Source organism: Sminthopsis crassicaudata, chromosome 4 (genome assembly GCF_048593235.1).
Source record: "Sminthopsis crassicaudata isolate SCR6 chromosome 4, ASM4859323v1, whole genome shotgun sequence".
NCBI lineage: Eukaryota > Metazoa > Chordata > Mammalia > Dasyuromorphia > Dasyuridae > Sminthopsis > Sminthopsis crassicaudata.
The window spans coordinates 408509471-408536348 of record NC_133620.1 but is presented as its reverse complement, the minus strand read 5'-3'; the positions used below and the strand labels follow the sequence as shown (position 1 = coordinate 408536348).

At 39.2% G+C, this 26878-nt stretch overlaps 1 protein-coding gene across 3 annotated transcripts in view; it reads left to right on the top strand.

Moving 5' to 3' along the window:
* ABCA4 (ATP binding cassette subfamily A member 4) overlaps window positions 1-26878 on the top strand; it is a 357920-nt gene that overhangs the window by 245526 nt on the left and 85516 nt on the right. For all 3 annotated transcript variants that reach the window (XM_074262732.1, XM_074262731.1, XM_074262733.1), the window contains 3 exons: window positions 955-1152; window positions 23062-23267; window positions 24066-24242. In XM_074262732.1, coding sequence (XP_074118833.1) covers window positions 955-1152; window positions 23062-23267; window positions 24066-24242 — 581 coding nt within the window. The remainder of the gene's footprint in view (window positions 1-954; window positions 1153-23061; window positions 23268-24065; window positions 24243-26878) is intronic.

Sequence of the window (26878 nt, the reverse complement as noted above, 5' to 3'; positions counted from 1 at the left end):
TCTTATGATTTATGAAACTAAAGAGCATACAGCTGAAGTCTCCTACTTTGGAAAGAAAATTTGTGAATTGAAGGCCAAAGGAATATCCAAATGGAATGTTCATATGGAGAGGGGAATCCTAAGGCCTTTGCCTTAACTCATAAAGACTCAAGAAGCCTTCAATCATCCCAGAAGAGGCTTCTGTTCAATCTGGCCACTCTCAAAGGAAGTCTGGGGTGGGGGTGGGGGGCAGCTGCGTCTGCAAAGGGCTTGGTTTTTGTAGGTGTCCAGCTCTGCCTGGAAAGGATTGTCAATTCCCTTATATTTGGATGAGTTGAGAAAAAAAAATTACTCAGAGAAAATCTCTAGAAGATTTATCACATTGTGGGCAGCATCTGGTACCTGGGTGTTGATTGATCTGCTTATGGAAGGTTTTGGCGTAAAATTCTCATGGGCATACAGTGAGTTAAGTCTGCCTGCTAAAATCTAGAATAAAATTTGCTTACTTGGTAAAGGGCTTGGATATCTCTGTCCCTAAACACTGTGAACTGGGGAGAAATGAGAACTAGCACAGAGGTAGTAGGGGTACAGAAAAAAGAAAAGAAGAAGAAAAGAAAGGGAGGAAGGAACAAAGAAAAAATAATGAGGGAAGGAAGAAAGAATAAAAGAATGGAAGGGAGGAAGAAGGAAGAGAAAAAGAAAAAGGTAGAGAGAAGAAAGAAAAAAGTCATTCTTAAAGTTGTAAGAAAGTCCTTTTATGTCATGTGTGTGATCTTGATTCATGCCCCCAGTGATAATTTCTACTTACATGACTTTGGCCAAGTCACACCATTTTTCTGAGCTTCAGTTTCCTCATCAATAAAGTGAGAGTTTTAAATTGGAGGTCCTCTAAAGTCCCATCTATATAAAAATCTAGAATATAAGTGGAAAATTGCTATAGAAATTCCCAACATACTTTTCCTATTCCTTACTTAGGATACTCTGGAGAATCCAACAGTGAAAAACTTTGTGAACAGACAGCTCGATGGAGAAGGAATCACAGTTGAAGTCATTCTCAACTTTCTTTCTAATGGGCCTCAGCAGGGTCAGCTTAAAGACACTATACACTTTGGCTGGAGGAATGTCTTCAACTTCACAGACCGTACCCTGCGCCTGTTTAATCAGTACATGGAGGTGAGTCCTTGAAGTTCTCCATAATGTACTTATACTAAGGAACACCCTGGAAAGTAGATACAAGAGATTCCCTTAGCCAACAGCATGGGCTTCCAGCTTAGAGATCCATTTTCACTGCAGAAGGAAGGCATATACTACTCAGTAAAGAAAGGAACCAAAATAGACATGGTTCTGGATTTCAAAAGCAATGGACAGAATCCTGGAGTTCAGGTCAGGTAGACCTGGATCATAAACCTGTTTCAGATATTTCTATCTGAATGATAATGGGCAAACCACTTCACACAGTGCCTCAGTTTCTTTATTTGTAAAATGAGAAAGGAAGAAAAGGAGGGAAGAAAGAAGGGAGGGAAAGAGAAGGAAGAGAGAAAGGGAAGGGGGGAAAGGAAGGAAGGAAGGCAGACAGGTTGGCTTGGTCATTTCACTGGAGAAGATTAGCGTTTGATAGTGTGCAGGTGACTGCTCTAGCTCCCAGCCAGGCATGGTCAGGGACTCTAGAGCTGGAGCTGTAAGAGAGCTTGGAAACCATCTAGTCCAACCCTCTCCTTTTAGATATGAGGGCTAGGGAAATTGAGGGAATTGCCTAAAGTCACAAATATTGTATCTAATGTAGGATTTGAACCCAAGTCCTTTCAACCCAGAACCTAGTGCTCTTTTCATTGTTATATTAATATTTTCTTTATATAATCATTGGACCAATGATATATGTAAAATGCTTTGCTTACAAAGGTGCTAAGCACCTTTGAGGTTACTCAAGGTGCTAAGTAAATGTTAGCCATATCATTTTTCTTCTTCTTTCCTTCTTCTTCCTCCTTCTTCTTCTTCTTCTCCTTCTCCTTCTCCTTCTTCTCCTTCTTCTTCTTCTTCTTCTTTCATTTTTTTTGTCGCATTTTTCTGTCTCCCTAAGATAGAAAGAACAGATAGGGAGGTAGGCACTCCTCCAGAGGCAGACAGGAAAAGGGACCTTAAAGTCCACTGAGTCCAACTGCCCTGATTTTACAAATGAGGAAACTGAGGCAGGCAGTAGTTAAGTAAAGTGCTCAGGGACACCCAAATACTAAGTGTGAGGCTCCTAGTGCATGGCTTTTAAGCCTGAAGGCTGGAGAAGCACTTCAGAAGAATGCTGGAGCCAGGATTCCTTTGGGAATTGATGACCTTATTCTATGGCCTCTGGTGCCCTTTTCCCTTGAGAGTCTGTAACTCTGGAACCGCCTGAAGACGCACTCTCAGCTTCATCCTCAGGTGGCTGTGCTGTGGGTTCTCAGACATTTTATGCCCTTGATGCTTTCCCTACCAACACTGAAACACTGACTGCTCAGGAACATGCTGGAAAATGTTTACTATCTGGCTCTCCAGAAAACCAGGCACACTATTAAGTTTAATCTGCGTTATGTTCTCCAGGACTCTTTCAAGTTAAGTCAATGAACAAAACAATACAGTGCTGTGATTTGAGGCATTTGCTGATTTTTTTTTTAAGGGTAAACGCTCACATTGAAAATTAGACAACCAGCCTTTAAGTGGTTTGAGCTAGCTTCAAAATGCTCCTGTGTATGCCCCACACAACCCTCTCTGTCTTTTCCCACTTACTCTTTCTCTCCAGGAAATAAAAAAAAAATACTCTGAGCCACTGATTAGGCTGCAGTGTCCTGGGATAGGAAGAAAGACCTTGAGACTATTCAGAAACAGATGCAGTCTGGAAGTACTCCATTAGTTTATCCATGTGCTATTGAACAGTTTCTAAGGATTTCTCCTCATCCCCAACAAATTCTCTCCCCAACCAATGTCACTGATCAAGGAAGAATTGAGTGGTCAGATCTGCAATAAATAAACATGTTACCAATGTATGGGGTATGTTTGTATATATAAATATATTTGTTTATTAATTCAGTTTGATCTTTAACTAATTCAATAAGCATATCATGTTCTGCCATATCTTTCTTTCCAAGTTAAACATGTCCAGCTCCTTCAATACATATACAGACACACAGAGGCACACACACACAGTAACTTTAAGCAAGGGAGGATAATTAGAAAATTCATTAGTTACCCTTCTGATTATTCTTGAGTTTGAAACGTTATCATTTTTTTTGTTTAGTTTAGAGGTTGTTCCTGGAACATATGAAACCTTGTCTAGAGTTCACAGTATTTAAAAATTTCACAGTATATTCAGATTACAAAATCTTGAATTTCATACCAGGAAGCCAAGATTAAAGAAAACTTTCATGTGAAAATATCCATGAGCAAGGCATAAAAGTTTACTTTAACCAACTTTCACCTCCCCTTCCCCGCTTTATGACTGAGGGATAAATAGAACATTTGTTTATGAGCTGTTTTTGCCTGTTGTGGACTCAGTTAATATAGAGACCTAGTTAAAACATTGGTTACAAACTTCATAAACCTGTACCTACTTCATTTATTATCTACTCAGTGTGCTTAGCTTAATTACAACTTATCACAGGCAGAGGTTTGAGCTTTGCCATGTTGTGTTTTGGGACTAGCCACTCTCCCCAACCTAGCACACTCTGGGTCATATTCCCACCACCACCCAGTTGGAATGTGCTTAAGGAATGCCAGCTATTTTTAATGTTAGCCTAAGCAAACCTCGATCAGGCAAATACATCTATGGGGGAAAGACCATGCAATGTACCGTGAAACCAAATACAAGGCATTTTGGGATTACACGTCGTTATTATCTATATGAAATATCTCTGCCTGTTAGTGTTTTGGGTCAAAGAGGAAGAAGTGGAGTAGCAGTACAGAAGTCTAGCTCTAAGAATAATAATAATAACTAACATTTATATAGATTGCTAAGATTTGTGAAGCACTTTACAAATATCTCACTTTAAGCAACCATTTTTTGAAGAAAGTTTATTTATTATCCCCATTTTAAGTGACTTGCCTAGGGTCACACAGCTCATAAGAATTTAAAGCAGTAGATGAACTCTCATTTTTCTGACTCTAGATTTTGGGTCCTCACTCTATTGACTGTGCAATGTATCACTTCTCAATTGCTGACACTTTCTCTCTCAAACTGCTTATTACCTTTTTCATTTTTGTTTTTGTCTTTGCCTAGCACAGTGCCTGACACAAAACAGGTCCTTGATAAATGCTTGTTGGGTTGAATTGAATTGAAATAAATCTGATGGACTAGACCAACAATGTTGTAATGAAGATGTGTTGTCTTCACAATGGAGTTTAGATGTACTATCTTGGCAATGATATTTTAGTCTCTTGAGAGTCAATGTGATGTAATCAATAGGACACCAGATTGAATGCAGGAAGACCTGGGCTCCATTCTCATCTCAGACACTTATTGGCGATGTGACTCAGGGGAAATTTCCTGATATCTCTTACTGTGAAATGAGAAGATGGGATTGGGTGGCCTTCCCAAAGCACAGATCTGACCAAGTCACCTGCAACTCCTTATTCAGCAAACTCCTGTGGCTTCTTCAGGATCAAATATAAAAACCTTTGACATGGAAAGTTTTTCATAACTAGTCTCTCCCCCCACTTACACTCTCTTCAATTCCCCGCCTACACACACACTCTGTTATCCAGTGTCACTGGCCTCCTGGCTTTTCCTGCAGCAGCATATGCCAGCTGTTAACTTTGGACACAGTCTGACTTTCCCAGGTCTCACATTCTTTTCCTCCTCACCTCTGCCTCTTGGCTTCCCCAGCCCCCTTCTAGTCCCAGCTAAAATTCCACCTTCTACAGGAAGCCTTTCCCAATTCCCCTTAATTCTAGTGTTTTCCCTCTCTTGGTTATATCCAATTTATCCTATATGTAGCTCACTTGAACATGGTTGTTTTCATGTTGTCTCCCTCAGTATATAATGTGAGCTCCTCAAGAGCAGAGCCTGTCTTTTGCCTTTCTTTATATTCCCAGAACTTAAAACAATGCCTGGCATGTAGTAGTTACTTCATAAATGCTTATTGATTAACTTCTAAGGTTCCTTTCAGCTCTCCATCTATGACCTCAGACTCAGTTTCTTAAATTGCGGGTTCCCCTATGAGGTCTTTTAACTAACTGAATGCGTAGGTTGCAAAATCATGGTTTATTATCAGTAAATAATTTGGTTCGTATAACTATTTTATATACTTGTATACCCAGTTTCATGTAAAACTTTAGGACTCGCGAGTGAAAAAAGTTTAAGAAGCCCTGGTTCAGGAAATGTTTTTACAAAATCACATTGTCTGATGAGCATGATTATCTCAGAAAAACTTGGAAAGTCCTCCATGAACTCAAGCAAATTGAAATGTATTGTGTGCAAAGTAATAGCAGTATTCTGGAATGATCATGTGTGAATGACTTTGCTGTTCTCAGTAACACAATGATCCATGACTACTATGGACTTATGATGAAAAATGCCATACCCAGAGAAAGAACTGATTATGTCTGAATAGATTGATACATACTTTTTTTTTTTTTTTTTTTTTTTTTTTTAGGGGAGGGAGATCTGTGTTTACTTTCACAACATGACTTTTATGGAAATATGTTGCACAACTTCACATGTATTTTCTTAATGGGGGAGAGTAAAGATGGTGAGGAAGAAAGAGAATCTGGAACTCAAAGTTTTAAAAACAAATGTAAAAATTTGTTTTAAATGTAACTGGGGAAAAATAAAATATCAGATATAAAAAAATTTTTTTTTTAAATTGCATTGTCGGGGTAGCTAGGTGGCGCAGTGGCCCTGAAATCAGGAGGACTCGAGTTCAAATCCGATCTCAGACTGTGTGACCCTGGGCAAGTCACTTAATCCCAATTGCCTCAGGGGGAAAAATTACATCATCTGGGGAAACCTGACACCCATCCTACATGACTATGTCATTATATTGCATTTGTTACTGGATCTGTAACTGATGCTAGATTACAATTAGATTTACAGACAAGAACCACATCATGTACTTCTTTTGTATTGTTAATGGTGCCCAGTATATGCACTGCTAGGCTCATTATAACTTGTAAAACCTGTGTCTTCATTGAGTCATTGATGGATATAAGTGTATCCAGGTGACAAATGGCTATTATTCAGTGACAGTAGCTTTTAATAAGATCTGCCTGAACCTTTCCTTTGACCAAACATCTCCTGGGAAGAACTGGACAGCTTTTGTCCAATAAGAATCTTTGTTTTCCCTTTTGACCTTTTTCTTTTTCTTTTCTGAAAACGGACAGAACCTATTTCTTCAGTCTTGTGACATAATTTGTACTTCATGACCAGGTGACAATGCCTAATGGGAGAAATTTTATTCATTATTCAATATAATTCAACATGTATAGCAGGTTCCCCTAATTCTTCTCTTCTCCAGATTAAATATTCTTCCAATTGAGACATATATGATATGATTGAAACTTTTTAGCCATCTATTATTCTTCCTCTGAAAACTCATTAGTTCATCAGTATTCTTCCTCAAATGTGGCACTGAAAAACATGAATACTGTATTTCAAATTTGCACTCTGATCAGGGCAAAGTACAGAGGGTATCTCCAATTTCCCCTATATACATCGTCTTCGTGCCTAATTGTTTTCATTTGTCTCTCTAATAAGAGTCTGCATTCCTGAGGAGCTTAGCACATGTGGCTCCTGGCACATAGTAGGTGCTTAATAAATTCTTCTTGATTGACTCATTCACTCACTAGTTCTAAACAATATGTTTCTCTTAGTATCATCTAAAATTCCACCACCATATTATACTGTTGCCTCTTCTTGAGCTTGTAGCCCACTAAAATCTCTGGATTAAAAAAAATTATTGTAACAAAAAAAACTTCTTTCTAGACATGGTTCTTATAGTTGTGTTGATTTTTTTTGAACTCAAGTTTAGGACTTTACATTCATTCCTATTATATGTCATCTTAGTCATATTGATCCAAAGACTTTTCTTAAAATTGCCTATAGTGATTTGATGTGCTATCATGTAAAACACATTTCCATAGTAGTCACATTTGCAAAAGAAGAAATAGATCAAAAAGAAAAAAAACCCATAAAAACAATAAAGTAAATTTTAAAAAAAGTGCTTCAATCTGCATTCAGAGTTCATCAATTTTCTCTGGATTTGGGTAGTATTTTCCTTCTTGAATCCTTTTGTCTTAGATCATTGTGTTACTGAGAAAAGCTGAATCATTCAGAGTTGATCATGACACAGTGTTGCTGATACTGTGTACAATGTTCCTTGGTTTTGCTTATTTCACTTTGGATCCCTTCCTGCAAGTCTTTCCTTGTTTTTCTAAAATTTGCTTGCTCATCATTTCTTATGCACATACCCCGACTTGTTCAGCCATTCCCTAGTAGATGGGCATCCCCTTAGTTTCTAATATTTTGCCACCACGTAAAGGGCTGCTATAAATATGTCTGCAGATGTAAGTCCTTTTCCCTTTTTTATAATCTGTCACACAAATCTTGGGAGTGGTTTTGCCGGATCAAAGGGTATGCCCAGTTGGTTGCCCTATCCTTTCTTCCATATTAACCAATCTGGTAGGTATGAGGTAGTTCCACAGAAATCAGATTTAGAGTTCTTTTTTATATGCCTATGGATAGTTTTGATTCTTCATGTGAAAACTGCCTGTTTATATTCTTTGACCATTTATCAATTGGGGAATGATTTGTATTCTTATAAATTTGACTCAGTTCTCAATATGTATATTTTTTGCTGAGGCAATTGGGGATAAGTGACTTGTTCAGGGTCACATAGCTGGGAAGTATTAAGTGTCTGAGGTCACATTTGAACTCAGGTCCTCCTGACTTTTAAGGTTGGTGCTCTATCCATTGCGCCACCCAGCTGCCCCCCAGTTCTCAATAGATTTGAGAAATGAAGCCTTTATCCTGGACATTTGCTGTAAAGATTGTCTCCCAGCTTTCTGTTTTTCTCCTAATCTCTCTTTTTTTTTTTAATTAGTTTTGTTTGTGCAAATGCTTTTTAATTTAAAAAATCAAAATTATCTAATAGATTCTGTTTCATTCCCTCACTTTTACTTTATGTGTATCTTTCTGCTTCAAGTGTGTTTCTTATAAACAACATATTGTAGGATTCTGGTTTTTGATCCATTCTCTTTCCATTTTATGAGAAAGTTCATCCCATTCACATTCACAGTTAGGATTTCTAACTGTATATTTCCCTCAATCCTATTTTTTTTCCTCCTGTTCTCTATCTCCTTTTACAAGGTTTGTGGCAAGAATGGGTTTATTTATGTTAAGAAAGCTTTCTTAGCAGGCAAACTCCCGATTAGGAATTAGCAGAGATGGATTGACAGACCTTGAGTTTTATTGGGTTTGTCCTGGTCCTGAGCTCCAGAGCTGTTCAGCTGAGATTTCCAATTGAATGAGATTACTTATCTAGGAGTTTCCATGGGTGTGGCCCCTCCCAGAGGCTGGGAGGATTTGAGACCCAGGAGGGAACCCCAAAGGTTCCTTCCCCCCCAAAAGATTAAAAGGGACACGTTTACATAATTTTTCCCTTTCCTCTTTTCTGACTTCTCTTCTGTTAGTCCCCCCCTCTACTTTCCCACCTTTACTTAATCTCCTATCTCCTACTTTCCAGTCAGGTAACGTATTTCTGTATTTAACTCATTGTGTATATCAATCCCTCTTTGAGCCAATACTTGTGAAGACCAAGTTAGCACCCTGGATGCCTTAGAATTAGCTGGAGTCAGGATGAACAAAAAGTCCTTGGTCTTTAGGGATAGGAGTGAATTGGATGGACATGAAGGATGTCTGGGACCTCTCCTCCTCATCTCCCACCCAGAAGTGACTCTAGCTAGCCTTACTCCACCCCCTACTCCCTCCTGCAATTCTCTATATACACCAATTATCGAGCCAGCACAGAATAGTGGGAAGGGCCATTTTCCAAGCATATGCTTAGAGCATTGTCCAATCAGTAATTAGTCTTAAGTGCTGGGTTGTCTGACCTCAGTGCATTAACTCAAGAGTTTCAGCGCTTTACAAATACTGATGAGAGAGTCAAGTGACACCCATTGCCCTACTTCCCTTCTTTCACTCCACTGTAATAAATGCTTTGTGCTTCTTCATGTGAAATAATTTACTCCATTCTACCTCTTTCTCCTTTCTGCAACCAATGTACTCCCCTTTCTCATCCCTTAATTATTTTTTATGTTATTCCCTCCAATTTACTTTAAAACTGTACCCTCTCTCTATGTATATTCCTTCTAATCATACTATTACTAATACAATTTTTAAGAATTAACATCTTCCTATACAGGGGTGTAAAAAAATTCAACTCCACGGAATCTCAATCTCTCTCTCTCATTCTCTCTCTCTCTCTCTCTATCTCTCTCTCTCTCTCTCTCTCATTCTCTCTCTCTCTGTCTCTCTCTGTGTGTCTCTCTCTCATTCTCTCTCTCTCTCTCTCTCTCTCTCATTCTCTCTCTCTCTCTCTCTCATTCTCTCTCTCTCTCATTCTCTCTCTCTCTCTCTCTCTCTCTCTCTCTCTCTCATTCTCTCTCTCTCTGTCTCTCTCTGTGTGTCTCTCTCTCATTCTCTCTCTCTCTCTCTCTCTCTCATTCTCTCTCTCTCTCTCTCATTCTCTCTCTCTCTCTCATTCTCTCTCTCTCTCATTCTCTCTCTCTCTCTCATTCTCTCTCTGTCTCTCTCTCTCTCTCATTCTCTCTCTCTCTGTCTCTCTCTGTGTGTCTCTCTCTCATTCTCTCTCTCTCTCTCTCTCTCTCATTCTCTCTCTCTCTCTCTCATTCTCTCTCTCTCTCTCATTCTCTCTCTCTCTCATTCTCTCTCTCTCTCTTTTCTCTCTCTCTGTCTCTCTCTCTGTCTTTCTCTCTCTCTCTGTCTCTCTCTCATTCTCTCTCTCTCTGTCTCTCTCTCTGTCTCTGTCTCTCTCTCTCTCATTCTCTCTCTCTCTCATTCTCTCTCTCTGTCTCTCTTTCTGTGTCTCTCTCTCATTCTCTCTCTGTGTCTCTCTCTCTGTCTCTCTCTCTCTCATTCTCTCTCTCTTTCTCTCTCATTCTCTCTCTCTCTCTCTCATTCTCTCTCTCTCTGTCTCTCTCTCTGTCTCTCTCTCTCTCTCTCTCATTCTCTCTCTCTCTGTCTCTCTCTGTCTTTATCTTTTTAGGCTTCTTGTAGGTCTTGATGTTAGTGATCAAATTGTTCAATTTTGGTCTTCTTGTGAGAACTTGAAATTTTTCCATTTAACTTAATGACCATTCTTTCCCTTGAGACATTATTCTTAATTTTGCAGGGTAGGTGATTGTAGTTTGTTGTCCTAGCTCTTTTGCTTTTCAGAATAGCTTCAGAATATCACGTTCCTTCACTTCCAATCCTTTAATGTTGCAGCTTCTAAATCTTGTGTAATCCTGATTGTTGCTTTCCAGTATTTGATTTGTTTCTTTCTGGCCATTTGAAATATTTTTACCTTGATCTAATAGTTCTGTAATTTAACTATAATATTCTTTGGAGATTTTATTTTGGACTCTCTTTCCTGAATTTATTTATGGATTCTTTGATACCTATTTTGCCCTTTCATTCCAGGATATCAGGTAATTTTCCTTGATATTTTCTTGAAAGATAATGTCCAGGTCTTCCTTTTGATTATGGCTTTCAGGTAGTCCACTGATTCTGCCGTTGTTTTTCCTGGATCATTCTTCCTGATTTGTTGGGTGTTTTCCTAATGAAGTATTTTACATTTTTCCTGTTTTTTTATTCTTTTGAATTTGTTTGATTCTTTATGTCTAACAGTCATTAGCTTTCATATGCCCAGTTCTAACTTTTAAGGAGTTGTTTTCCTCAGCTAATTTTTATACTTCCTTTTCCATTTGGCCAGTTCTACTTTTTAAGGAGTTGTTTTTTTTTTTTTTTTCCAATGAATTTTTTAATCTCCTTTTCCATTTGGCCAATTCTATTAAGTGGTTGTTTTCTTTTTCTAAATTCTTTTATATCACTTTCATTCCCCCCCCTTTTTTTTGTATCTGTCTTATATGATTTTTTAAGATTATTTTTGAGTGCTTCCATGACTTCTTTCTGGACTTAAGGCCAATTCCCATTTTTCTTCCAGGCTTTTCCCATAGGTGTTTTGACAGTATTGTTCTCTTCTGAGTTTGTGTCGATCTTCCCTGTTAGATTAGCTATAGTCAGATTTTATTTTCTTTCTTTTTTTTTTTTCTCTTTTTTTTGGGGGGGTGGGGAGGAGGGAGAGGCTCTTTTACTTTCTTTTAAATTTAAGCTCTAAAAACAAATTTAACTCTGCTCCCAGTGTGGAAGGGGCACTGTTTCAGGTTTCTTGTGCCGGGGCTGTTTACCTGTGCTGCACTGATGTTCCTTAGGCTCATTGGGAGAACCTCCTTTCTGGTGCTGTGCTGAGGGAGTGTGGTGGGGGCAGTAGGAGTCTTACCTGGTGCTGATCCAGGATCCTGGTGCTGGGGCCCAGGCTAATAGAGTGTTTCTGTTTCCCTAGGGCTACACAGAAGCATGTGGTTGGCCTAGGGCTGGTAGTTGCCTATTTGCTTAGACACTGATAGGATTGGTGTCTATCTATCTATTTGCCTGATGTGTGGGACAGCCTTGGCCATGAAAACAATCAGAGACTCTCAGAGTAAGAAAAGCAAAAAAGGGGTTTATTAAGACCTTTCTTGAGAAAGGGCAACTCCTGTATGAAAAGGTATTTGTCAGTAAAAGAAGTGCAAAGCACAAATTGCAAAACACAAGATTAAATAGAACAAAAGCCTTCCCTGCCCACTTTAACCTTTTCTCCCATTTTCTGGGGGAGTTCAGGCTTATACTCTAAACACAGAACTCTATCCCAGAAACAAAAGAATAAATTGCCTTTAAAAGAAGTACTTAAAAGATAATTAAGAACTGATGGGAAACAGTAGGGGAAAGTTCATTCAAGACAATCCAACTCTTGGCAGCTTTTTAGCCATAGTTTAACTTGTTATTGCAAAGTCTCAAGTCATAATTCATGGAAGCCTCATCCTTATGAGAGAATTTTCACTCAATTTATTCTATACACTGGGGCTAAGCTGAAGCAAAGGGAGGCCTGGCCATTGGAGGTTTCCTGTTTGCCTGGGGCAGTTCTCCAAGCTGGCACCTGCCGATTCCCCTAGCCATTCAGAGGCACAAGGGGGGGTACTTCACAGCACTAGATTTCAGGACCTCCCACTGGAAGGCTGAGGTGCGGCTTGCGACTGACTAGCTGGGATGCTTCCTGTCCTGCATTGTGCTCCCCTTTTATTCAAATGAGATGGACCTTTCTTGCCAATTTTCCAATTTTGGGGGACTAAAAGATTTTATCACTCTATCTTTTTGCTGATTTTGCTGGTGCAGAACTTGTTTTATGGTGCTATTTTATGGTTGGTTGGAAGTGAATATGTGAGAGGTATAGCAGTTTACTACTTATCCTGCCATCTTGACTTTCAGAAGCACACTAATTTAAATAATTTTTTAAACAAGAAATTTAACTAAAGGTTTACCCACCCATGTTTACTTAAAGATTCATATGCATACACATACACATACACATACACATACCTCTAAGGGACCATATGTTAGATTTCTAAGAGACCATAATGATTTTTTTTTAAATTTTTTTATTTTTTTATTCATTTTTCCAAATTATCCCCTCCCTCCCTCCACTCCCTCCCCCCGATGGCAGGTAATCCCATACATTTTACATGTGTTACAATATAACCTAGATATAATATATGTGTGTAAATACCATTTTCTTGTTGCACATTAATTATTAGCTTCCGAAGGTATAAGTAACCTGGGTAGATAGACAGTAGTGCTAACAATTTACATTCACTTCCCAGTGTTCCTTCGAGACCATAATGATTTCTGATAGCAGCTAGCTTTCATTTATCACTTTGTTTTCCAAAACATTTTATGCATTCACCTCATTTGATCCTTATGACAACCTGGAAGGTAGTTGCTATTATTGTTCCCATTTTACAGATGGGGAAAGCAAAACTGACAGACACTAACACTTTTCCCTGGGGTAGTAAATGTCTGAGACAGGATTATACATGCAAGTCTTTTTGACCCTAGACCCAATACTCTATCCACGTGTCATCTAGCTGACCCATAGAGCATATAAGAACCAGATGTGGCTTGCTGATTTTCTTTCTCTATGGATAGCTTGAAAAAACACTGGGCCTTAAAGTAAACCTAAAATAGCTTCCTGAAGAGCTGCTTTAAACTCATATGGTAATTCCTGATTGGGATAAAAGCAGGGCTTCTGGCTAGAGCTCTTGGAATGTTCTTTGGACACATATCCAAGAGTAGCCTAGCTCAGCACAGAAGCTAGGCTTTGCCGGAGGAGGTCACATCAAAACAGAATGCTTTCTCCTTCTTTTAAGTGATTTCAGTCCCCATATCTCACAACCCTCTTATCAGATTGTTCTGTTGCATAACTTCAGGCCTTTGTTTTCATTCTCAGTGGAATAAAGGTGAGAGACTATTGCTGCTTCTACAGGCTTCCATGTTTAGACTATCTTCTTGGGCTGCTGTCACCAACCTCAATTCAACTGTTTTTGCCCCAGATTAAAATCTTGCTGATTAGAGTCCTGGTCCAGTCCTTAAAAGGTGGGTGTAGCTCTGGCTTCTACCCACTGTGCTTTTCAAACCAGGAAAAGTACATGAGAAACTAATGAAGGCAGAATGAAACTAATGAATCTTTTGATTTGAAGAAAAGAAGAAGGAGAAGAAGAATGGCTATTTTCTATAGATAACATCTATTTGGAATGACAACATGTGTGGAAATTCCCCCTTTTGATAAGTCAGAATTTTTTGTAGCCAATAGGAGGAATTATCAAAACCAATTAATCCGGTAAGACAGTAAGTAGGGAGTAGGATGGAGTGTTTTAAGCTTGCATATACTTTCAATGAATATCCTTGTAGAAACATGAGGTTTAGAACTTAGAGAGATCTTAGATATCGGTGTAATGAAAAACCTAAATTCCTATACCTCATGGGGGCCAAAGAATAGAATGTGCTTTTGGTTCAAAAATAAATAAATAAATAATCCTAAAAATCAGCCTTCTGCCTAGGGAGTGGTTTTCTATGGCAGACTCAGGTCAAGGGTTTCTCAAAACAAGTCAACTATAGTTATGCTCTTTAAATGTTCAGGCATTTCATAGGATTCCAGGTAGGATCTCAGATCTAAATCTAAGATCTAGATATGGAAAGGATCTCAGCGCTCATTTACTCATTTTAAAAATGAGGAAATTGTGATTTAGGGATATTGAGGTGTAACAAATGAGGATTGAGAGATCCTTTGACACAATGGGATCCCCTTGGCTGGTTTCAGGCTTTGCAAAGAGGCCAGAAGGGCTTAAGATTTCTAACCCAGGACCACCCTTCCCACCCCCACCCAAGGTCTCAATTTATATCAAGTCCACACTGTTAGTGTAGTGCGGGAGAAACTAAGGCAAGATAGAGATTAGAGAGTTATAATATTTTATTTGAAAGGGAGAGATATACTGGGACCAAATGGATCCATGGTTTGGTCCTAGGCAAACTGGGATTATAGAATGTACCAGACATTCTGATGATGTCTAAGATAGAAGGTCTTTCTCCTTATCTGGATCATTATGATTAGGAGGGAGGGGTGGTATTGCAGGATTGACCAGAATAATTAGGAACTGAGGCAGAACAATTCAGAAAAACCGAGGCAGGAAAATTTAGGGAAACTGAGTCAGGACAATAAAAGAGAACTGTGGCACAACATTAGTAAGTGATAAAAGCCAAAATTTACACCCAGTGTTCAAAGTGCTTATAAAAATGATTCTTCTTACTAATCCCCAATCAGGATTTCTAGACAATTTTTTTTAAATCCCAAATACCAGGTACATGGGTTTTTAGGCTTTCACTATTCTAAAAATACAACAAAAATATTGTAAGTTGCATACCTATGTGTGTGTGTGTATATATATATATATATATATATTTCATATATATGTATATATATGAGAAATATAACAAGTTGCTGACATTAGACTATGAAATCCTTGAGGGCAAGAACTGTCTTTTGCCTTTCTTTGTATCTCCAGCACTTAACACAGTGCCTGGAACATAGTAGGTGCTTCATAAATGCTTCTTGACTTATTATCTGGCAGATGGACATTTGTAAAATGCCCAGCTGGTTAACTTAATTAGCCAGATCCTATTCCAGTCTAGCCTGTTGCTGTTTCTAGTAGAAATAACTTTCAAAAATACAGCATCTCTACAGATTATATAGTTTATAGGAATGATATTAGGATTTAAAAAAAAAAAAAAAAGGAAACAATTCAATTTCCTTAGATAACAATTATGTTCTTAGCCCATTGTCATTTCAGCCTTAGACACTTTAATTTTCTCATATACTAGATTCTCTTTTCCTTATCTTTTGGCCAGTTGACAAAGGTTCCTTTGTTTTCTTTCTTTTTATCTCTCAGACTGAGAAAATGGCATGTGGCTGTCTCCCAGCCTGGAGAATTCAGGAGTGAGACTGGAGCCCTGGGTGGGGCAGGAGGGCTGGCTGCAGTCAGAGCCTTGTAGTTTCTCACAGGCAGTTTGGAAAGTCCTGTCACTGCATAGATCAGGCTAGGGATAGGATTATTGGGAAAAGGGAAAGGAGAGGGAAAAGCTGTTTCCAATGACCAAGTGAGCTTTTAGCTACTCAGATAGATGCATCATGGTTTCATTTATGTGCTTATATTGTCCCCTCTTCCTCTCCCCATTTTTCCCCCAGTTCAATTCTTATCAGTACCTTCCTGTACCTCCTACTTTCCAGATCAATTCAATGTGTTGAAAGCCTTCCTCGAAATCTTGTGAGACCTTTGTTCTGGATAACACTTCCATTATATACTCTTGTTCTGGTCAGATCACATCTGCAAGATTGTATGCAGTTCAAGACACCACATTTTGTGAGGAATGATTACAAACTAGAGAATATCAGAGGAAGGATAACCAGGAGGGTGAGGGGCATGAAAACAATGTCACATGAAGAACATTTGAAGAAACTACAAAGAAAAAACTTAATGGATAGATACCTACCAGTTTTAAATATGTGAGAACCTCTCCTATAAACGCAAAATTAAATTTATTGGAGGTTAAAATTAGAGCTGATGGATTGGAGTTATAAGAGGAGGACTTAGGAAAATGGAAGACCTTTCTAATAAGGAGAACCTTTCAACAACTAAATGTATTGCCTTGTAAGAGAATGAGCTTTCCATCATTTGAACTGTTTGAAAGAGAAACTAGTTGGCTGCCATTCAGGAGGGTAATAAAGGGGAATGCTGGTAGAAAATTAGATCCATGAATTGTAAAGATTCTTTTCACTCAAAAATCCATGTGATATAGTGGGAGAGCTCCCTGGTTCATAAGTCAGAAGGCCTGGGTTAAAATCTCCCAGGTGGCACTCTCCATATGACCTTGAGAAGTCCTTTCATGTGCTTGGGACTCTTTCTTTCTCTTTTTTCTTTTTAGATTATACATGTATCTTAATTTTTCACACATTTCCATATGAGTCATGTTAAGAGAAAAATCAGAAAAACCACAAGAAAAAAAAAAAACAAGGAAAAAAAAGGTGAAAATAGTATGCTTCAATCTGCAATCAGTCTCCATAATTCTCCTTCTGGATGCAGATGGCATTTTCCACTCAAAGTTTATTGGAATTGTCTTGGATCACTGAGTTGCTGAGAAGAGCCAAGTGTATCATAGTTGACACACAGTCTTATTGCTGCTATGTGCAGTGTTTTCCTGGTTCTGCTTGCTTCATTCAGCATCAGTTCATCTAAATCTTTCCAGGCCTTTCTAAAATCTGTTCATCATTTCTTATAGACCAATAATATTCTATTACTTTCATATAACTTATTTAGCCATTCCCTAGTTAATGGACATCCACTCATCTTTCAGTTCTTTGCCAACACAAAAAAAGCTACTACAAACATTATTGCACATGTGGGTCCTTTTTCCTTCCTTATGATTTCTTTAGGATACAGACCCAGTACTAATACTGTTGAATCAATTTTATAGCCCTTTGTGCATAGTTCCAAATTGTTCTCCAGAATACTTGGATCAGTTCACAATGCCAATAACAATGCATTAGTATCCCAATTTTCTCACATCCCCTCCAGCATTTATTATTATTATCTTTTCCTGTCATATTAGCCAGTCTGATAGGTGGAAATTAATTAATACCTTACAATTTGTTTTAATTTGCATTTCTCTAATCAGTAGTAATTTAGAGCACTTTTTCATAAGAGTGTAGATGGCTTTAATTTCCTCATTTGAAACTTGTCTGTTCATATCCATTGACCATTAATTAATTGGGGAATGACTTGTATTCTTATAAATTTGTCTTAATCTTCTATATATTTTGAGAAATGAAATTTTCACCAGAAACACTATCTGAAAAATTATTTCCTAGCTTCTGCTTCCCTTCTAATCTTGGCTGCATTGGTTTTATTGGTGCAATAGTTTTTTTTAATTTAATGTAATCAAAATTATCTACTTTGCATTTTATAATGTTCTCTTTTTCTTATTTGGTCATAGATCCCTTCCTTCTCCAAAGATCTGACAGGTCAACTATCCCTTGCTCTCCTAATTTGCTTATGTTATTACCCTTTAGGCATGATGTACCTCTTTTGATCTCATCTTGATATAGGGTGTGAGATATAGTTGATAGCTAGTTTCTTTTTTTTTCTCTTTTTTAAAAATTAATTTTATAATTATACATTTTTGACAGTACATATGCATGACTAATTTTTTTTATAACATTATCCCTTGTATTCACTTTTCCAAATTTTCCCCTCCCTCCTTCTACTCCCTCCCCCCAATGACAGGCAATCCCATACATTTTACAAGTGTTGCAGTATAACCTAGATACAATATATGTGTGTAAATCCAATTTTCTTGTTGCACATTAAGTATTGGATTCCGAAGGTATAAGTAACCTGGGTAGATAGACAGTAGTAATAGCTAGTTTCTGAAACACTACTTTCTGGTGTTCCCAACAATTTTTGTCAAATAATGATTTCTTATCCCAGAAGCTGGAATCTTTGGGTTTATCAAACACTAGATTACTACAGTTTTTGATTATTGTGTCTTGTGTACCTATCAGTTCCACTGATCTACTACTCTGTTTCTTAGCTAGTTTTGATGACTGCTGCTTTATAATAGAATTTTAGGTCTGGTACTTCTAGGCCACTATCCTTTGTGTTTTTTTTCATTAATTTCCTTGGTATTCTTGACCTTTTCTTTTTCCAGATGAATTTTCTTATTATTTTTTTCTAGCTTTAAAAAATGACTTGTTTCTTTATGGGTAAAATAAGAGGTTGGAGTAGGTGCTATATCTCAAATGCATGTCATCATTGGTAATATAACATAAGCCTGCTTACTCCCTTCCCATATTTTGAAATAGGATCATAGCTAAAAGGGACATCAAGTCCACTCTCCTTATTTTACAGATAAGGAGACTAAAGCCCAGGGAACTTACTTACCTAGCCTCCCAGAGGTGGTCAGCATCTGAGGTACCATCTGAACCCAGATCCTTTTATTCCAGAGTTAGCTCTCTTTCTGCTGTACTGAATTGCAATTTGGATCCTTCAGAAAATAATGTTCTGGTAGCCCTGCTTTTCTTACTACCATCTTCAGGTATATTTTTCCCTCAAGCTGCTAAGAAATACCTGGGCCTCCCCAGATCCTAAGCCTATTTGCCCTTTTACTTTTGCCAAGTTCATTTTCCTGACCAAGTTCTCATCCTGGCATAATTCTCCAGTATTCTGATGTTCTGGTCTTTTTTTCAGAAATCAGTAGCTTTTTCTGTCTCAAACCTGTGAATTTGGAACTACGCTCCAGGGCTTTCCTCCCTCCCAGGAAAATATTTGCAATCTGTGCAAATCAAACTGGGTACTCAGGTACATGCACAGGCCATCTCATAATCAGAATTAAGGATATAGCCTAAACACAGGTAATCATCCCAAGTATCCATACGGTATAAAGTACATAACATTCCCATCAGAGCTACATGTTGATGCCATATGCAAAGTACACGGTAATGCAGTCCATTAAAGGTTTTATCGTTTGGCTGTACTTGTGATCTGTCTGAACCCATCATGCTTGGGTGATTATTTTCTAGCCAGATCTTTGGTGACCTGGGATCTCTCCAGAATCTTTAGACTCACCTGCTGGTAGTCTCAGTGCTGGGTCCATAGAGGGCCAGGGCTGTCTCAATGTCTCTAGGCCCCAACGAGTTAGTTTCTATAGATGCCATCCTGTGGACTCCCTATGGTTGGAATATTGGGCAGAGAGTGCGTGATGAGCTCTGGATTCAGCCTCTTTCTCCCCCATCTTGGCAGAGTTCTTCTAGACTCCATTGAGCCTTCTGCTCAGGCTGCAGCACGTTGGGGAATCTACAGTGAAAATTGGTTGGTTGTGCCCTATCGACTTGTTTATCTACAAGAACTCTGGACTTCTTGATTCCCAATCAGGATAATGCTTCCTTGATTTGCCCATTCTCAAATTCTTAGTGTTGGTCTGAATAGAAAGTGTTCCATGGAGAAATACTTCTCTCCCACAACACCCCGCCTACAATGGTAGTTGCATAGCTCCTGCTTGAGTAAGCCTGTGCGTGCCCAGTAAATGGTATATTATCATCGTAGTAATTCCCATTTAGTGCTTCAAGAACCCTGGAGGTAATGGTGTAATGGTGATCCTGGACAGAAGTGTCAAAGTTAAAAAAGAAACAGGGGTCACTAAACTATACACGGGGATTTCTATGGGCCACATAAAGACTTTGAAAAACATATATTTCTGTATCTATATGTTATTGTATTTTAAAATTTTTGTCACATATTTCCTAATTTTTTTAAAATTTCATTTTAGGCTATACTCAGGAGTGTTGTGGGCCACATGTGATCCATGGGCTATGTATTGGACAGCTCTTGTCATTTAGTGTTCTCTTGTACAACTCTAATTTATAATCCCTCCAACACTTGGGTATCTAATGGCATGGAAAGCTTGAGAAACTGAGGGTCCTGATGCCTTTTCTTGACCTGTATCACTTAGATATCTTTATCTCATAGGTATTCTTGCTACCATTATGGAAGGCTAAACTGGGTAGCCAGTTTGGGGATTAAGCCAGTGCTACAATACTTGTATTTACCAATGTCTCATATTCTAATGGAAGTCTCTAGCTCTCAAATGCATTTCCTTATATTCTTACTTCAGCCTATGTCACGCCACAGATGACAATCGTTCCATCTCAGTCAATATGAGTGCCATGTTGGTCTTCCCTGGCCAGTAAGATACATACTGAACTCATAGTTCTCTAGATAGTCAATTCTAGATGACAAGACCTTGTATCAGTGGAAAGCTGTGCATTGTATTGGATGGGCACTAATTCAGACCAATCTTGTACTTTGTATCCAAGGAGTCAAAGAAAATGAGAAATCTTTACACCATCTTTTTACCTCATCTGATGTCTTCAACTAATCAATAAACATTATTATTTTAATATGTAATGATATAATTTTTATTTTAATATATAATTACATATAAATATAAATAAAATACATATATAATAATAATAATAATAAACATTATTAAGTTTAGGCCAGGAACAGTGCTAGAACTGAGAATACAAAGACAAAGAAATAATTCCTATTCTGGAGGAGCTATATTTTTTTATTTCAACTTCACAGTCACCTGGTTTATGCTGTTCATTTTTCAGGTGAGGAAACTGAAGCTAACATAGGCTAAGTAACTTGACTAAGCTCACACTGTTAATAAGTGTATGAAACAAGATCTGAACACATGTTCTAATGGAGAAGAAAACAAAATGTAGGCAAGCTAAATATAAAGAGAATGCATCCAAAATATTTAAATACTTAGTAGAGTAGGGCACTAGCAATTGGGGGAGTTAAGAAAGACTTTGCAAAGAAAATGGCTCTTGAAGTTTGTCTTAAAGGAAAAAGAATCTCACGAGGCAGAACTGCCTAGAGAGTGCTGCTGCATTCCAGGCCCTGGGCATGGCCGTGACAGAGAGATAGGAAGTATGGGAGTATGGAGATGGGAGTATTGTGTGTGAGAGCAGAGATAAGAACAGTTTGGCTGCTTCCCAGACTCTGGGATGAGGAGCAGTTTCCAGTGAGGCTCGGTCCATGCTGTGAAGGGCTTTAACGCTAAATCAGAAAGTGTCTGTTTTACTTTTGAGGTCATGGAAAGGCAGTGGAATTTACTGAGTAGCAGAGTGACATGGTCAGATTTGATCTTAAGGAAAATCTCTTAGTAGCACTGTGGAGGATCCACTAGAGTGGGGAGAGTGGAGGAAGGGAGACCAAGATGGAGGCTATTGCAGTATTCTAGACAAACTGCAGAACGGACCAGAATCAATATGGTAACTCTATGAGGTTTGAGTACCTCCTATGTGCCAGGCACTCTACTAAACCCTGGGCCCTCAAAGAAAGGCCCTCAAGGAGCTCACTGTCTAATGGGGAAGACAACATGAAAACAATTACGAAACGAGAGGCCATATACAAGATCAAGTGGAGATAATCAATAGAGAGAGAGAATCGAATACAAGAGGGGTTCTGAAGGGGAAAATTGCACTATTTGGCAGCACACTGGATTCTAGCTGATGTAACAGCTTCAGTAGCCTGTAAGCCAGGTCTAGCATTATCTCTAGTTAACAGATGGGGAAACTGAATTTCAGAGAAATGATTTGTCCAGGGTCACAGAGCCAGTAATTAAGGCAGGAGTCAAATCCAACTCTTTGTAACTTTGAGGGTTCTGCATCTCTATGTTTTCTGACAAGTTTGGTTGTAATTTAGTTGTATCAGTTCTTTCCTATTGAAATGGTTAACTTGTATAAGCCATTTCATCATGGCCATCTACATGAATCTTGGAGTCTGTGGCTCTTTTTCCCCAGAGGGAATAAAGGAATTCATTCAGGGCCCCACACAGCCTCTGGCAGCTCCCATGAGGACTAATGAGTCACTAACTTCCTGATAAGCATGATATCCTGAGAACAATGTAACCCGGCAGGAGGTAGACCTCCTGGCCTCAGGGAGTTTATGTTCTAAGATGGAAACATGGACCCCAATAAGATCCCAATAACCAATAAAGTACCACAGTCATAAGGAATTAAGCAATTAAACAACATAAATACACTGAGATATTATGTAGCTCTGTTAAAATGTTAGGTGTCACCTAATATTTATTTTTTTTAGAGTTATTCATTTTGCTATTGGGAAGGATTGTCTGGTGGGAGGCAGCCAAAGGGAAGAACTAGGCTTACCAGACAATTCCAGGTTTCTTCTCTGCCTTCAATATCTGCCTTGAGTTGGGATGGGAATTCACTTCTAAAACTATTTAGTTCTGTATTTTCTTCCTTCTCTTCCCAATTCCTATTCCAGCTGTTTATATTCTGTATGTTTGTGGTAAGATAAGAATGAGCCACCTCAGAAATATTTTCCTTTTTAAATGTAATGACAGCATTGCTAAACTAGCCCACAGAATACAATAAAATTCTTCCTAAATTCACAATATAAGTAGGTGAGCTCTATCTGGGGGGCCAACTCTGGCTTCTTTCTGATCTTGAAAGCCCTGTATCCAACATGACCCCGTCCCTCTCTCCTCCATGCTGGATAGGGAGAGGCCTTAACATTCTTGTCACTCACGGCAGTTGCTTATTTGTTCAGCTAGGAACAGCTGCATAAATGTAGCCCTCCCTGAATCTACTCGAACCAAAGAGCGATTCAGCATTTCCAAACACCTTTCCTGTTCTTGTTTCTAGATGACTCCCACTGCACTTTGGAGCTAAACAAACACTAATATGGGGCTCTCCTTGTATCGTGGTCAGTCTCTGCAAGGCAGCAGGTCATCCCTCTTGATATTTGAGTGAGGGAGAAGGAAAGATGAGTCCTTGCTACTTGGAGTTCCTCCAGCTCCCTTAACTTTGTTTTTATCTGTAGTGCTTGGTCCTGGATAAATTTGAAAGTTATGATGATGAAATCCAACTCACCCACCGAGCTCTCTCCCTGCTGGAACAGAATCGATTTTGGGCCGGAGTAGTGTTCTCTGATATCTATCCTTGGAACAGCATGCCACCACGCCATGTGAAGTACAAAATCCGCATGGATATAGATGCAGTGGAAAGGACAAATAAGATCAAAGACAGGTGATCCCCTCGTCTTCTTCCAATGGATTCCCCCCACGTGGGGTGATGGTGCTTGCCAGGAGAAATCACAACTATTCCATGCCCAAGTTAACGAAGCCTGTGGCCTTCATTGCCCACTCCCTTTATGCCAACTGCAATGGGTATATCAAACATAGAAAGACTCAGGATTTGCTGTGACCAAAAGGCTTGTTTTAATGTGAGTTAATATCTAATAATAGCCAAGAGACCCATTGCTTTTGGCCTTCCTTAGTACTTGCAACAGATATTTCATTATATGTGCTCTCTATGTTGAACCTTTCATTAAATGACAATGATGATATTCCTGAATGAATGAAAAAGTATTAAGATTTACTATGTGCCAACACTGCACTAAGCCCTTGAGATAAAAGTTGGAATAGCCAGATAATCCCTTTCTAAGCAACCCTGACTGTAACTGATGATGAGAAAACCTGGAAGTCCTAAGGATGTTGCATTAGGACAAATGGCAAGGCCTAGGGCTCCTCTAGTTTACCAGAAGGATTACATTTAGTGACTCCCAGCTTCCTTGAATGAAAGGAATTGTAGAATAATTACATCATTGCTGAACCAGTCCACAAAGTACAATAAAATTCTTTCTAAATTCCTAATGTAATTGGGTGAGAGCTAAGTCCTTTCCATTTCACAACAGAATTTGAAAGTCTCAGGGAAAGAGTTAGAGTTGAGTTTTTAACTGCTAAAAGTTAGGAGATTAGAACATGGCAATGCTGTGCACAGTCCATCACACTGAAGCTGGGTCTTTTCCACCTTTGTTTTTCTCAGATACTGGGATCCTGGTCCAAGAGCTGATCCAGTGGAAGACTTCCGTTACATTTGGGGCGGGTTTGCCTATCTACAGGACATGATTGAACAAGGGATTATAAGGAGCCAGACCCAAGCAAAAGTGCCCATTGGAGTCTATCTGCAGCAAATGCCATACCCCTGCTTTGTAGATGATGTGTGAGTCAGAGCCTACCTTGATCTTCTTCCATGATCAGCTAGTTGGGGCAGCTGGGAGGTACCTCTGGTGTCAGGAAGGATCAGACCCTTTCAGTCTTTGATCTCAGTCAGGGACCAGAGAGAGAATTCCTAGGGGGGAGGGAAGGAGAGGAGAGAGACGGCCAGGTGGCCAAGCTGGGGAAAATGAGCAGTGTTCCATGGAACCATTGTTTCCCTGCTCTGATGGGAAGAACATCAAAGAAAGTAGGATGGAAGAAAGTAAAAGTATTTTTGTCCATTTGATAGAGAATCATGGAACCAGAGAATTCTAAAACTGGGACAGATCTTAGGAGGGAATTCACAAAATACATACGTAGAAAGTCATAAAGGGTGACCTTGGGGAGAAGGGCCAAGCTCATGGATTTCAGACTCTCTAGTGCATTTGGTCTTTTTAAGCACACCAAGCCTTTCTCCACCAAACCAAGGCTCTGTATTGAAATTCAGCCTAGTTTCTAGGAGCTACTGAATAATGCAGCCCCTTCATTAATTAGCATTAATATGGTGGCTGTTTGATGAAAAGGTAAAGGAAGGGGGGGAAGGCAACAGACTACTGAGCCTGTCCTGAGTCAAGAAGACTGGGTTCAAGTTCAGCCTCTGACATCTCCTGGCTACATGGCCGTGGGCAACATAGTTTACCTCCCTGTGACCATGGTCAGCAGTGTAAGACTCTCTGTGGTCCAGTAGATACTGGTCAGCCTGGCTTGAGAGTTTCCTCACTGGGAATTTTCTACCCAGTGAAAGCATAGAACTGTTCTAAAGATAAAAGGAAGGCATGCCTTTAATTTGTAGGGCAGTCCTTCCCCTGCTAACACATGCTCACTATTAAAACCCTGTCCTTGATGGCCAGAAGCCACCTCAACAACTGGTCTTATGGTTCTGCTTATGGGGATAAGAGTTCATTCCAGCCAGCACCTGGTGGAGATCCCTAACAAACAAGTAGAGTCAGGATTCCAACTCATTTCTGCAGTGACTACCTGTGTGACCTTGGGAAAGACACAATCTTGTGTAGGACAGTGCTAGACCCCCTTTTCCAAATTAACTGAGAGACATCTTCAGGTACAAAGAGAAAGCATTTATTTAGTTCCTGCAGGGAGAGGCCCAGACACACGCCTGGAAGCCATCCCAACTCCCACTATGTGCTCTGACACTGGCCAGGATTTAAAAGGCAAAAAACCCAAGCCTTTTCATTGGATACACTAAAAGGATGTAACCATCCTTGACCAATGTTGTCTGCTTCCTGCAAGTCATGTCACTTCCAGTGGGAGCCATCACTTCTTGAGGGTCTGAACTTTAGAGACCACGTGACTCCCTGCAACCTATGGTCCAAGACCATAGAATATGTATATAGAATATCCCAAGAATATCCCATAGAATATCCCAAGAATAGGGATTAAGGCCTGAGAATAGGGATCATGTGACTTATTCTCAGTATTTAGAAAGCTTCATCCAATCAATCCCATTCAATCTCATCTGTGAAATAGTGTTGGACCAAAGGCCAATGAGGTCCCCTCCAGCTCTAGCCTTGCAATCCTATGAAAGTTTCCTGAGATGTACTTGTTACAGGACTGTGTGGGGCAGGGCAGGAGTGAACCAAACCCAGACTGGCATGTGACTTCTATCTGTCTCATAGCCCAGTAATTCTTCTTACAAAGGGAGGACTTCAACCCCCCACACCAGCTGCCTCTGGTCACATCTTCTGTCTTTCCTGATAGGAAGGAGTAGGAAGGAGTGGGAAGGCGTTCAGGGGAGCCACACCCAACTAAACATTTCTGAACCATGGTGGGAGGGAGAGAAGACGGTAGGGAGGTGGAGGCAGTGGGGAGGAATGGTAAGAGGAGGACCCCAATCATTAAGATGAGCATTGTGAGGGACTCCTTGTGTCAGATCCCTGTGGTACAGGCTTTGTGAGCTTCCTGGATGATGAGCCCATTTCCCCAGGCAGTCCATAAGAGTTTATTAAATGCTTACCATGTGCTGGGCACTATGATGATGAAACTTTCCCATATGGGACTGTTACATGATATAACCATTTTTAATGATAAATGACATCAATTTAGGGTACTACTAACGAACACACGTTTTTTCACACATGGAAAACTCATATTGTGTTTCGACTGGAACACTAAATACTACATTGATTCTAGACAACAAATGTAACCTTATTCATTGAAGATATCCAATAAATAGTTAAAGTGAAGACAATCCTTAATTCAGAATCAGTTATTGTCTTAAAGAAATCTCTCCTAATTAGGTATTTAGCATCCAGTCCCCCAAAGAAGTAGGCCTTCATGGGATTCATGGGGAAGATTAGGTTTATTCATAGGATGATGAATTTAGAGAAGTGAAGAAGCTTAGAGATCCTTATTTTACAGATTAGGAAACAGACTGAGAGAGGTAGATGGCCATATTTGAACTTCTTGACTGTATCTTCTGTACCATGTAGATGTCTAAATTCCCTTTAGTGGAAGGTGGCAGGGCCTAAAGGCTTTGATTTACCACCAACCTACTCTTTGTTTATATGACTGTCCACTTGGTTTCTAGTGTTAAGGCATATAGAGGGCTTCTCAAAAGACCTCAATTTAATTGAGAAGCAACTA